Raw genomic sequence first — 13,650 nt, 5'->3', positions numbered from 1 at the left:
GCCCGCTTAAGAAACTCCCATAGACGGTGGCGCCAGATTACCCTCTAGGTGTTGTAGTGAGAAACTCTATGGTTTCATACAATTGTATGAAACTGAATGGGGAAACTTTAGTATACAGGAAGTGTTGTAGATGTATACGGACAGGAGTTGGTGATTCCATGGGGCTCTTGCATTGCCCAGGGGGCGCTGCGAAAAAGGTGCTAAAAAGCGCCCTCTGTCCTAAAATGGGTCGTACCAAGCTCGGTCGTCTGCTTCGGAAAGCACGTTTACAATATGGACCCGCCACTTTCGGTTGTGTTGTATCACGGCCTGCAGCGAATATCGGGCGCCGAAGGTTTTTTTTACGGGTGGCACGCTGCGTAAAGGCAAGAAATTATGCAGTGCCCAATACGTGTATGCCGTTCAAGAATTAAGCGGCGAAGTTTTAGCGCGGTGTCAATCGCAAGTGAAGCGAGTCGCGTACGAAGTGGAACTTCAGGTAAGGTTTGCACGCTGCTAGATTCAGGCGCACAAACGCGAGGAAATGCTTGCTATAAATGAATCCACAGCAGCGATAAGCAGACATCATGTGTACGAACTGCTCGAGCGCACGATCGTACGCGCCGCGACGGCAGCGGTCTTTCGACATGCCGCGAAACGGCGGGTCTCCTGCAATCTTTGTTGACTGCATGCCGCTAAACAAGTAGTTAGGCCTGCGTTGTAGTAGCGGCCATCTGTCCCTTTTAGTAACTGGTAATAACTGATGCAATGCATATGAGCTCGCACGTACGTGCGAATCGCGCAGCGCGAGCTCGTGCGCTGCTCGCTTGATGTAGCTTTAAATGACAACGCTCGAAAATCGATCTGCTGTAATCAATACTATCTTGCTGCGCTGCCTCAACATGCTGGCTTGAGGTCAAGTATGAGCACATTTAGCTCTCTAACCTGTGCTGCTCGTAGTGGGGTAGTGAATTATCACCGAATCAACCCGGCCATTCGTGGTCATTTGCACACACCTCTGGGCACTTCACCACTTCGCACCGGTCGAATTGTTAATTGTCGCTGTGGCCGGGTTTCGAATCGTGAATCACCAGCCATGCCTGCTGCTATGTCGGTCTGCCGTCGGGACTGTAGTGCAAAAGACCGAATTTTAGAACGCAGATCTATAATCAAGCAAGCTTCAAGACAGGTGAAGCAGTCAGCATGGCGCGAAGTTTCGCTTACCAAGCGCGACGAACTGCAGTCATACAGCGCGCCCGACGCTCCGCTTCGTGAGGCCTTGAAGGGAAACGATAGAATCGGATGTTGGGATTCAGCCCACGACGCAGCAGTATCGACGTTGACGCTTTTTCGATGCTGAGCTAGGTCCCTCCGGATCGGCGTCGCCGATTCCTTCTGCTTCCAGCATTACGTCCCACGGCACACGGAGTGTCCGTTTTCGTTAAACCATAGGCTGCGACCAGCTCGCAGCGTGGTCGACGTGGTCTGTGAGAAGTGACGAGCCTTTTCGCACTCGCAACAGGGCAGAAAAAAGTGCGAATCGACGCAAAACTCGGCCTAGAAACGTGCTTCGCCACAGCCAGGGCTCAATACGACCCAAGCTGGTACGACCCAGATGTCGTTTCCCGCGCCGCCACCAGGCGCCGCTACTATACCTCAAACTCCAGCGCAAGACGCCCATAGGAGTTGGATCTTACTATATATTGTTGCACACGCATAGTTCCGCAAGAACTATGCAAGAAGAGCCTGGCCATGCGGTTGATGTCAACATAAAATGTGCCGATAAATCTCAAAACGTCCTTACCTTGAACATTCCGCATGTGTCTGTGTTTCACCCACGAAAACGTTAAATTTTTGTATGGAAAACGTCCAGCTTCCGTTTCAATATATTTAGCCAACACGCAAGTTCAGCGAGGTTGATTTTTCTGCAGTGTGGAAATGGTGTTGGGCCATTCAAAGCCACCACCATAGAGTTTCTCGTAAATATTGAAATAAGGAGGTTATATATATATAACCTCCTTGTACTTGAACGTTGTCTACGGCTGTACGCTAGGTGGTCCCTGCTGTCCCTGCACCGGTGCTGCGCCCAAGCGGCGAGTTGGCGTATTAGCGAAAGAAGGAGAACCGCGAGAGGGCGCCATGTGGAAATGTAATTTTATGTGTTATCTACTTTGCTCTCGCTGTGTCTACAAATAATTTCGTTCTCATTCAACATGTGATTTTTTGTATACGTGGAATCAGTATCATGACAGCATTCGATGCAGATGGACTGCCCGACGTGGTGCTTCTGCAGATATTTAGGCTCTTGAAGTTCTCTGATCTATGCAAAGTTGGGAGGTGAGCGGTCAGATCAATCGTTTCGACTTGCCAGCATGCTGCCAAGAGGCGCATTGCGAAAGCCGTCTTGAACCGTAAAATTAAAAGCCGGTGCAAAACCAGCTGCACCGGTTAAATTTTGTATGCAGCAGTATTATTTCTAAGAATGACCAAATCTTAGAGCACTAGCATACTGAACGTGTGTGCATGTGTGCAGCCTTTGTTATAGTGTCTCAGCAAGGCGTAGTCCTGCCTGCCCTTGTTCGCCTTTCGCACACTGCTGCGATTTAATTACAAAACGCAAAGCAGGGGTTCGTGTTGAAAATGCTCTTGGCGTTGCATCGTCGAGCGATCTAACTGTGCCGTCTGAAAAAATTGCGGAAAGGGGTGCCGCCTAGCGCAGTCAAATGTCAACAAAAAAATTCGCGGCTTGTGGGCGCATTCAGTGGTATCAGTAGTAATCCATGAGAAGTCGCCGATTGATAGCCGTTGAAGCGATTATCCGTGTGCTTGAACTGCTCTGTTCTAGATTGAATCCGTGGGATTCCTAATCGTGGTTTATTTGCTAGCGATAGAGCGGGCGCAGCCACTCGCAATTGAAACGCAAGTCATTGCTATTCCCTAGGGCCGGGAGATAGTCAATGTAATGTCCTTGGTGCAACACTGCTTCTAAAGAGTTCAACGGCAGTTTCATACATCCGACTTTGCTCTCAGCAGAACCGTGGTCATTTCCCGCTGAATTAAGTGCAACGCATTCGACTTTCTTAAATTCATCAACTATGGGATGTAAATCGATTAAAATTATCATCAGAGTGTTTACCTCTTGCGGATGGCCTTTGGAAAGTTTGAACATGGTCGAATTCACCGGTATCGAGTCTGGGGCAAGTCAACTGTATTCAGGTGCGCCATTGTCCTCGTGTGAACAGTGGCAACGTTAGTGTCAATATGTCCTTATGCATCGCATTGTGAATGCGTCGTGAAAGTCTGAGCACTTAGCCGCGTTCATGTCAAACTGAGAGAAAATCGTGGTGTTTCCCGAAGCTGCACAGTGGGCTTCAAAGGGGATGCGGTTGTGGAGGCTTCCGCGTTAATTTCAACCATTTAGTGGTGGTTTAACGTGCACTAGAGCGTTTTTGCTTCCCATCCCAATCGGGCAGCTGCCGGGACCATGTGTTGGGGAACCTGCGACCTCTTGCTCAGCATAACGACCTGTTATGTCAGTCGGTGTGTATGCACACCTTCATAGGGACATTGAAAGAGTTGGTATATTATATGAACAGTTGGAAATGCCTTACATATAAAAGTGCTGTTAGATATTGTAAATCCTCAATGTAAGGATGTCCCCAGTACAAAATAAAAGCAGCGGAATCTCAATACAGCTACAATAATGAGAGAAATTCAAAACGGCATAGAAGTGCATGGATATTCTTTTAGTTTTAGTGAAAGTTATTTAGCTGGAAAAGAAAGGGGGTGGGAAGATATGTGTAGTGTTTACCGAGTCAGTCCACTTGTGCCTCTCCCAATGTCATAATCTACCATTCTATTATTTATTTATTTATTTATTTATTTATTTATTTATTTATTTATTTATCTATCTATCTTCAATACTGCCAGGCTCATGTAAAATCAAGGCAGGTGGACAGTACTGTATGCACAAACGAAGGTCAATATTAACAGAATGCTTTAAAAATTATGGGGTTTTACGTGCCAAAACCACTTTCTGATTATGAGGCACGCCGTAGTGGAGGACTCCGGAATATTAACAGAATGCTATTCACAACAATAATTAGAAATAATAAGGCAGCTAATACAATGTCTTATTCTAGTGTAGCTGAGTAACAATTCAATATCTGGCGAAAGTAGTAGTGCACACAAAATCTACAGTTTTTCTACACACAATCTACACAATACCATGTAGTTAAGTTATATTAGGAAAAAAACTGTTGGTGGTTATTGTCAATTACATCATCCATCGTACTGATAAAAGTGGTTAGTGACACGCATTTAACAATCAGAGGATCAAGGCGGTTCCACTACTGAACTGCACGTGGAAAAAATGAATATTGAAAGTGTCATTGTGGCTTAAGTAAGGTTTAAGGATGTTGTTAACGTGATGCATGAGACTGTGAAAAGGAGATACATTTTGGCGAGTCAATCTTGGAACTGCTTATGAATTAATTGATGCAAACATTTTGGATGAGCTTGTTTCACTCTGGTTGAGAGCATGGCAAGCCCCGACTGTGCTAATGGTTGGTGGGAGAATCATAACATATATACTTGTTATTACATTATTATGCAAAACTGCTTTCTTTCTAAGCCATTGATATTTTTCTGATGAGTTCTTGTCTGCCTTATGGGTCCTTTCTCAAACTAGAGGAGCAGTTGCATTCTTCCTGGTTTGCATTTGTGGAGTCATCCACCGCCCCGATTTTTTTTTTTTTTTTTTTCATTCAATTCTGGCATCAAATCTTTTGACTTTGCTTGCTGCATTGCAACTGCCTAATCCTCAATGTTTTAACAGACCAGGATTATGTTTTCCTGACTTAGCAGCAGCTGCAGCACTAGCATTTTTCTGCTCGGGGCGGTGAGCACAGCGTGATTTTGCATTTTTGTTGGGGGTACAGGAGGGCACTCTATTACTTAGCACACCATGCTCTAAGGAGGTAGGGGGGTTGACGGGTGGGCAGCGGAAATATTGGGGCTGCCACCCCTCAACCTCCTTTTGAGCCAACCATGCTCATCAGCTGGCATCAGTGTCAGAAAGCTGCTTTTTGTCCCTGGGTGGTGCATGGTGAAAAAAAAACCACCATACTGCAATGGTGGCATCTTCACAGTCCTGTATATACAAGCTGAATGAACAAACACAAAAGACATTTTTTGGGGGGAGGCTTGGTCTTGCAGTTTTGTCATTCATACTGTGCTGAGTCTTTCACCACTACATTTTTAATAATTCAGCCTAAAGAATGTGCACTTTTATCTCCACTGGTAAATTTTGAATTTAGTGATTTTGCTTCACCAAGGCTATACGGTATGACAAATGGCTATACTGTTTGTTATATCGTATGTCAAAGAATTTCCTACTCAAAAGAAAAATGAATGTCCTTCTCATGTCCCCACACATATGAGATAGGTCAAGACTGCATATGACACTGATGTAAATATGTTCTAAGAAACATTGATGTGCTTATGATAACTTCTGTGTCGTGCTGTGAATTCAGAGCTTTGTTTTGTCTACATGAGAGAAGTGTTGAATAGCAGCCGCATACAGAGATAAAGCTCTGAATTGGGTGATCTCAATGTCCGTCTGAACTTGAAGCCACTTCGGGTAGTTCTGACTAGCAAAAAAATCAAGCCATCGGAACCCCTTATTCTTTTCATTCATCGCATAACGAGGGACTTGAATTTGGTAGTCTCGATGCCATGAGGGTTTATTATTTAGTTGGTCTGCTTCTAAATTCACATACTATATGACACCTGAGGTAAAATGATCTGCCACCTGGGGCTGTTAGTGGCACTGGCTAACACTCCCAGGGCTAATCTTACACACATACACAAATGCTCAAGAAACTGGCTGTGAGAATGGTGCCATGGCAGCTGAATTGATAAAGCACTATACGCATAATGCAGAAGATGTGGGTTCACTCACCACCTGTGGCAAGTTAGCTTTTTGTTCATTTTCATTTGTTTGCTTTATTATTTCTGCATTTCAATTAAACATTATTAATTTGCCCTGTACTTTTGCTGGCTTCATTGTCTGTTCCTTGATAAGATTGTGACAAAAAAAAAGAGAGCAGATATCCTAATAACTGCTCATTATTCATGCACTTGTTTCTTCTACTTTAGCCAGAGTAGTTCTGAAGGGGCACAAGTTGAAGATGTGCGTGATTGTTGTGAATGCATTATATTGGACAGTGATGAGCTAAGTGCAACACTTCTCTGTCCCTGGCAGGGTTTGCCGCCGTTGGTATGGTCTCTCACGGAGCCAGGCCCTGTGGACATGCGTGGATGCCAGCGCACCTGAAATAAGCTCAGTGCAGATGGACAGGCTGGCCTCAGTGCTAACAGACTCTGTTCGGTGGTTGTACGTGTCGAGCTTCTTGCACTGTGGGCTCTTCCTGTCTCCAGGAGCTCTGCGTGACCTTCGAGCCCACTGCCCTTACTTGTCCACCCTTGTCATCAAGAGTGCTCTTTTAACAACTCTCGATGACTTTGCCCCTGTAACTGTGGGAGACCTCCCACCCACTCTCAAGACCCTTTCACTTCGCCACTCTTTTTTTCAAGTGGACCAGTTCTTCTCACTTTTGGCCATTCGTAACCTGAGCATTCTCGACTTGAGCTTTTGCTGGTGTGTCTCAGACCAGGACATTCCCTTTGTCACACAGCTCCCAAACCTTCGTGAGCTGTACCTGGAATACTGTGAGGACATCCGGGACACAGGTGTGGCATTGGTTGTAAGCCGTGGCCATAACTTGAAAACCTTGGCCCTTGATGGCACTAAGATCACAGATGAGGCAATCCGCACAATTGCCGAAAATGCATTTGCACTGGAAAGATTGTATGTTGGTAGCACAGCAGTTACTGATATCGGCGCTTTGCACCTCTCCAAAGGAAAGTGCTTTTCATTACAAGAGCTTTGTCTCTTTAGCACAAGGGTTACTGTGCAGACAATGAAGGTGCTGGTTGATGTTTTCCCACAGCTGCAGTGGCTGAACTTGGAGAACACACTTATTGATATTGGAGATAGTCCCCTAATTGCCAAGCAGGTGCCACCGGGCTGCACAGTTCTTGTGGATGGAGTGCGCTTTCACCTGGGGGTTGGCTGCAACCATTCTGTGGACCGGTTGCGACTACAAGATTGAAGAGGCAGCATGTCCTGCCTGACTGCTATGCCAACCTTAAAGTGTGCCTCATGTGCTAGGTAGCTCACAGAAGTATAATTGTTTGAGACATTGAAGAGGGCCAGAGGGACACCAGTATCCATGACAATTTGCCCGAACCAACACTTTTCGTGTGGCCCATACAGGCACCAAGAAGTAGGCTCATTTAGAGTAATAGTGCAAACTATTGGTTTTAGCTGGTGTTGACTATCCCGGTCAGACAAGAGATAGTTTGCGTCTCACTAGAGAAATTGGATGCAGCATTGTTATGCCACATCAAAGGGACCCTGAAATGATTTCTTGATACCAGGGCGGAAAAAAAAAAGGCTAATGGAAAGGCCATGTTTGTAGCCATCTCATTGGTTGACAATGCCGCCATGTAGCAGCACAAGACTTGCAAAATGCATTGGAAAAAGAAAAGAGGTGCTTGTGCCTCTAGTGTTATCACACAATGCAGTGTTGTTATAACACATTTTCTGATAATTTTCGTCCCGGACCAGGACGAATTTTTCTTCAGCTATGAGGCTTTCCTTTCGAGGAACCCGTGTGGGTTTCCTTTGTAGCAATTGCTACGAACGGGTGGATGTCTGATTTCCCTTTATTCATTTTCTGATAATGTGCATCTTGCTGCTGTCTCCATGACCAAGGGAAAAAGTACAGCTGCAGTGTCAGAGTGGTCGCTTCACTGAAGTGGCATGGATATGTCCTTGAGTTGAGGTGTTCAGTATTAACTTTGGCACTTTATTTGGAACAGAAGCTGTAGATATTTGGTTTTCAGAGCTATGAGCATGGTACTGTGCCATGTATGTGTAAAAGCAACATGAAGACATTATCACACAGCCGCATAACAAATACTTCGAATCCAGGATTGTTTAAATTGTTGTACTATTTATACTTTATGCTTGTGTAGCATGAAAAATATTGCACGTATCTGGGCTGAATCTGATTACCATTAACTGCAGCATATTGCTCACCTCTACTGCCTTGAAAGGCACTGAATCTCTGTGGTGAAATTGCATTTGTAGTCCAGTACAGCTGCGCTTGGTAACTAACACCACATGTACGGCTGCTGATCACAAATTTGAATATTTGATGTGTGATCATCTGCTGAGGTTCAGAGTAAGAAAGGAAAGTCACTGTGTTTGTTACATCGAAATGTCTACTTAAGGTACCTCAGCACTGTAGCTGAGGTGAAAATTTTTATTGCTTAGAGAGGAGTTTGGCCACAGTCATTGACAGTGAATCTTGAGTGTTTTTTCAGAGGTGTTTTATGTATTTGCCTACCTCTGCATGCTGTAGCCTCACTTTTATTTATTGTTATTTGTGTTTGCATATTAGTTTGTGTCTTTCATAGCTTATTCTTTTTTTCTTGTGCTAGAATGCATTTAAATGTAACGTGACCTGTGCACAAGACAGGCATAAGCTAAGAGCAAGGTTTAGCAAAGAAAGTATAGAATTTTATTCACTTTTCATTTTATTTTTGTAATATCTTTATTGTTATATTTTTGTAAGCAACTTTTTCCAGTTATAGCATGTACATGCTCGACCTTCGAAAACTGTGACTCTTGAAAGGTATATGCTTCGCCTCTTCTGTCATTTTAGCTTGTCAGCCTAAGCCAGATTGATTTTACTGTGTGTGGCGAGGGAGTGAAGGATATACCACAACATTGTCCATACAAATACCATTGCATTGCTATCTGTATATTTATGTCTTACATGCTGTGTATGTGCAGTTTAATATTGCATCTATTATTTCTGACGGGAACTTCACAAGTAGCTGGCAGGCCAGCACTAAAGTGTCCATATGACATAAAGCCTGTTTTGCAACTGGCATTTTGTACAAGCCACTGGTGAAATTTCTTGTGATGGAAATTTATAGCAATTTTTTGTGCAACAGCTTGCTAACCATTTTTTTTCCCTGCTATTTATAGTGTGTTTGGTGGCATCAAAGTTCACTGATCGATAAATTTTTACTCATATTGTAACTTTCTTTTTGCAGTGTTGAGAATGCCAGTGTTGTAATGTTGCTTGAAGGCAAAGGATGAACTGGCATCTTTTAGATTTTGCTTATTTATACTACTCATTGCAGGGCCTCATTGAAGTAGGACCTGTGGCAACAATAGTCTCACAGGTTTCATAATTTTGTTAAGAAAACAATGTGCAGTAAATGTTGTGCACAGCAACATGTGTTTATTGCTTTTGTATGCAACTGTTGTAGCAGCTGCTGCTGCATATGTTTTGGTCCTGTGTGTTTGTGTCCGTGTGGGAAGCTGACCATATGTGTTGTAGGCTTTGGCCCTTACACATGCAAGCATTTGTGTGTTCGTCCATTTGAGAAGTCATGTCTATTTATTAATTATTCACTACTTCCCCGCTTATGGTGCGAAATGGTTGAGTGATCAGAGTGCAAGGAATCAAAGGGATAATGCAGCATGAAATATTTTAATATGTGCCAGCTAGAAAGTAATCTGCCTACAGTGTGGAGCACGAAAAAGAGACAGGGTGGAAGCAAATGAAGCGCAAACCTGATTGCCTTTTCATTTCTGCCTTTCCCTGGCTTTGGAGGCCACATTGCCGCCATTTATTATTCATAATCAAGTTGTGCACTTTGCTGTATCTCAAGCTAAAGGTCCATTGGAAAAAAAAATCACTTTTAAATCTAAGCCTTGAGCAAAACAAGAGCCTGTGTGCTGTGTTGGAACAGCTACTGAGACACAATAACGCCTGTTTGGTCTTCCACTGGTCAGCCAAGGACTTCTCGAAGAATGCACCATGTTTTGAGGGTGCTGTTTTTTGGCTGCATTTATACTTTGTTCAAGGTGTCTGCTGCTAAAAACCAAGGGGCGATGTCTTTACCAAAGTCTAGGCAGACATGTCTGCCTTAATGTAGTTTTTAGCCTCAGCCAGGGTGCAACGCACACCTTAACCCATACTTTTTTTTTCTAACCTTTAACAATATCCAGTTTTTAATGAAAAGTATTGGCTGTAAGTGCACCAGCCACTCTTGCTGCAAACATTGTGCAAGAAGCTGTGGCACTTTGTGGTGCACGGTACAATATGCAGTTTGTCATCACTTATTGCTTACCGCAGGTCAACATCAAAGCCTGTAGTGTTGACATCCCTTTTGTGGTTCCTTGGTTCTGTGTTGTACAGGGTAAACCTAGCTCATGTAGTTTAGTGTTGAGTGTGTTACTTTTATGCTTTTTTGAGCATTGTATATAACACTAAGCAAAAGGATTTCTGATGTTCTGGTCTTTGGACTATGAACTTTGGTGAGGAGGCCCAAGCTTATTGGTGCAGCCTAGAGATTGGAGTGTGTGGTCATTACAGAGTAGCTTTGTAATATAAGTGATGTCTTTAATGTCATAACTAAACAAATGTAACACCAAACTGTTCAGAATACCTTTCCTATGTAAATCCACTTGCTAGCCACATTTTTACAATGTCTGCAAGCTTTGTGGGGGATGTACTGCAGAAAAACTCACTTTAGGATTTTGGTATCATCAAAATTTTGCCGAACTATTAATGTGATTAGCATTGTTAGCCTCTTTATGCCGCTCTTTAGTTAAAAAAAAAAGAACCTTTCAAATTTCTCCGGTGCTGGGCAGAATAGAACCCGTGTCACACAAATTTCTTGAGCACAGTAGCCTGATGCTTCAGAGCTGTGCCATGAATGCCTGCGCTGAGCGAGGGATTAAGTATCGGCATTAGCACACACTGGCGTGCCACCGGAGTAATCGGCTAGGTGGCGCAGCTTGTTCCGAGGGAAGCGTGAGAGAAGAGCCCGGCTGCAGTACGCAACTAATACATGATGCATTTCAGCTGTTGCAATACGGTGGCTTGCTACATCGCTTGATGCTAATCGCATTAACGTCAACATTCATTGTGACATAGGTCCTGCCAGTTTTTTTTTTCCTCATTCTGCAATTGTGCAGTGGCAGTCATAACTTCTAGCATATGTAGCCAGAGCTGGGTGGTTGCCACTGAAAAAAACTTTATGCCTAGTGATGTGTATATTTGCAGTAAATGTGCAAACATAAGCTGGCCTTCTAAAGCTCCCCAAGCCTGCAATGGTAGCTTGGTGGCTATGGCATTGTGCTGTGAAGCACAAGGTCATTGGTTTGATTCCTGGTGGCTACTTTTTGAGGGGGGCGGAATGCAAAAACCCTCGTGTACTTGGGTTTAGGTGCACGTTAATGAAACTCGGGTGATCAAAATTAATCTGGAGTCCCCCACTATGACATGCCTCATAATCAGATTGTGGTTTTGCTGTATAAAACCCCGCAGTTTTTTGTTTATATAAGCATTGCATTTTCTCTTGCAGCAAATTGCAGTTCTTATCATTCGACCATCTGCTAGTAGGCATAATGTGTCCCACTTATTTTCAAGTGGCGTTCAAGGTGTTGCTGTAGAACTTCATTCCACATTGCAGAAATCACATATTAAGGCAACAAGTCAAATCATCTAATATATATATATATATATATCTTTGCAAGAAAAGCACAGTTTTTTTTCTTCTCGAGGTTCAGTGAATTGCATGTTGCCAGTCAATACCAGGACTTGTTTTTCTTGTTATCATTATCAACGAAAGAAGTCGCTTCATGTAATGCAGCCTCTTCTCTAGTTATATCTTCAAGCCAAAATTGTACTGTCAAAAAAATGTTGACTGAGGTGCTGCGGAAGAATTAGGACTATTTATACAGTGTCTGCAAGTTGTTTGCCATAACTAGATGATACAATTTTTAGTATTTATTTAGAAGCAACGAAAGGAGACCCCTACAGAGTGTAGATAGTCTGGTAATAATAAATAGTTTATATTTAAGCTTATTTGATACGTCCCCTGGAAGAAAAATATCTAGCTTTGGCTGAACTTGTGAAGCTGACAATTGAAAAATTGGATCTTGGGGAAACCACCTTGAAAAGCATCCAGGATCTGTGATACATAATGAAGTTCAAGTGAGTGTGTGCGCTTACAGCTAGAGTTGAAATATCCTGTCCGAATGTTTATTATTGGTCCCTGTTATGATATCTGTAGCCCATAGCTACAATAGAAAAGGAATAAAGCTTTTATGAAGTTGTCTGTGCACATAAGTGAAAACTCAAAAGAGATTGTTATAATGGTTTGCATGCGTGGTCTATGCATTTCAAACCATTCAAAAGCCAATTATGCAATTGTGTGCCTTTCAACAACCTGCCGAAGGCATAAGAAGTGTCAACAAATGAAATGATGCTGCTGGAAGTGCCCTGGCAAAGATCGTTTGTAAAGATGCATTTGTAGTGGCATAGCTTGGAAAACTTTTTTAAAGTTTGACTATGTAGTTTACATGGTAAGAATGAATGCTTATTGAAACTGTTGTTTCTGCTGTTTCTGTTCACTTTTGCTTGAACTGGTCTGCATCAGTTACCCCCACCCCCCTTTTTTTTTGCACATTGGTTACACTGATCTGCTCAGCTTATTTACTTTCTTTATGCAGAATGTGTGCATAGATTGTATATGTACATGTTATCCCATGCATGTTATTTGAGTATACATATCGTGCTGGTATTAACATATTGAAGAGATACTTGGAATAGTGTTTGGATACACTGGCACTCTCAGCTGTTGTGGATGTGGTTCTCACTTGGTGCAAGTGTTGTACTGCAGAGCATAGCACTGCGTGTGTGAGCAGTTTTTGTGAGAAAGGATGTGCAGTCTAGTTGGTTGTCTCACCGTGAAGTCTAGAAGAGCTGGAATAGCCGAATTCACTAGTGTATTGATGAACAGAATAGTGATGGCTGTATTTCTTTTCTGTTCTCTATGCTGGCACTGTTTCATTGAGGTTTTTAGTGACCTGCCACCATCTTTTACGTTGTGTTACAGTGCATATCAATAGTGGGCAGCTGTATCCAATGAATAAGCCTTGTAATGCCACTTTTACTGTGTGTTAAGTTCCTATGAAAGCTTTTGTGGTACTGTGAACTAACTCTAGCAGGCACGGAACTTTCCTTTTAGGATTGGTGTTTAGCAATTGGTTCAAGTCGCAATAATTGATGTACGACAGCTCTGTGTAGGTTATTTCTGTCTGTTCAAGCAAACATTTGCATTTCTATGCTAGCTGACATTGCTACTGTGCCATCAGTTTAGTGCTTAGTGCCCTCGCTTCATCACTATACAACTTAGCTGTGATACATACACCTACAATAAATGTGTATGCAAACCATAGTGCTTGAATGCTTTTATTTCAGAGTGACTAGGTGCAGAGCTAGGAACTTGGAACTAATAGGGTCAACATAAAAGGTGTTTAGAAGAGCAAATTTTTATATTTGGTATTGCAAGCAAGTTTATTGCACCTACTTCACTATAGTGTGTGATGGTGCTTGTACTGGCCATAATCATTGCCAAGTTTGTTCCCCCAATACGAAAAGGAACATAAAAAGAAATGTGGGGGTAAGCCCGCACCACCCAAAGGTATAACAGGCTGAAAATACCAATCATAAC

At 43.0% G+C, this 13,650-nt stretch overlaps 1 protein-coding gene across 1 annotated transcript; it reads left to right on the top strand.

The window, feature by feature from the left end:
* Positions 1–2,103: 2,103 nt before the first annotated feature.
* Positions 2,104–13,374, top strand: LOC126544853 (F-box/LRR-repeat protein 12-like). The gene is made up of 2 exons (XM_050192375.2): positions 2,104–2,316; positions 6,245–13,374. The coding sequence occupies exons 1-2, from the start codon at positions 2,225–2,227 to the stop codon at positions 7,152–7,154; spliced, it is 1,002 nt and encodes a 333-aa protein (XP_050048332.1). The 5' UTR covers positions 2,104–2,224; the 3' UTR covers positions 7,155–13,374.
* Positions 13,375–13,650: the final 276 nt, after the last annotated feature.

Source organism: Dermacentor andersoni, chromosome 1 (assembly GCF_023375885.2).
Source record: "Dermacentor andersoni chromosome 1, qqDerAnde1_hic_scaffold, whole genome shotgun sequence".
In the NCBI taxonomy this organism is placed as follows: domain Eukaryota; kingdom Metazoa; phylum Arthropoda; class Arachnida; order Ixodida; family Ixodidae; genus Dermacentor; species Dermacentor andersoni.
Note: the sequence above shows the minus strand (reverse complement) of the source record. Positions and strands in the feature narration are given on the sequence as shown.

Excerpts from the sequence above, each read along its gene's own strand:
- LOC126544853 (XM_050192375.2), top strand. The coding sequence starts at position 2,225 with ATGACAGCATTCGATGCAGATGGACTGCCCGACGTGGTGCTTCTGCAG. Across the intron at positions 2,317-6,244 it reads GATCTATGCAAAGTTGGGAG|GGTTTGCCGCCGTTGGTATG; the intron begins GTGAGCGGTCAG and ends TGTCCCTGGCAG.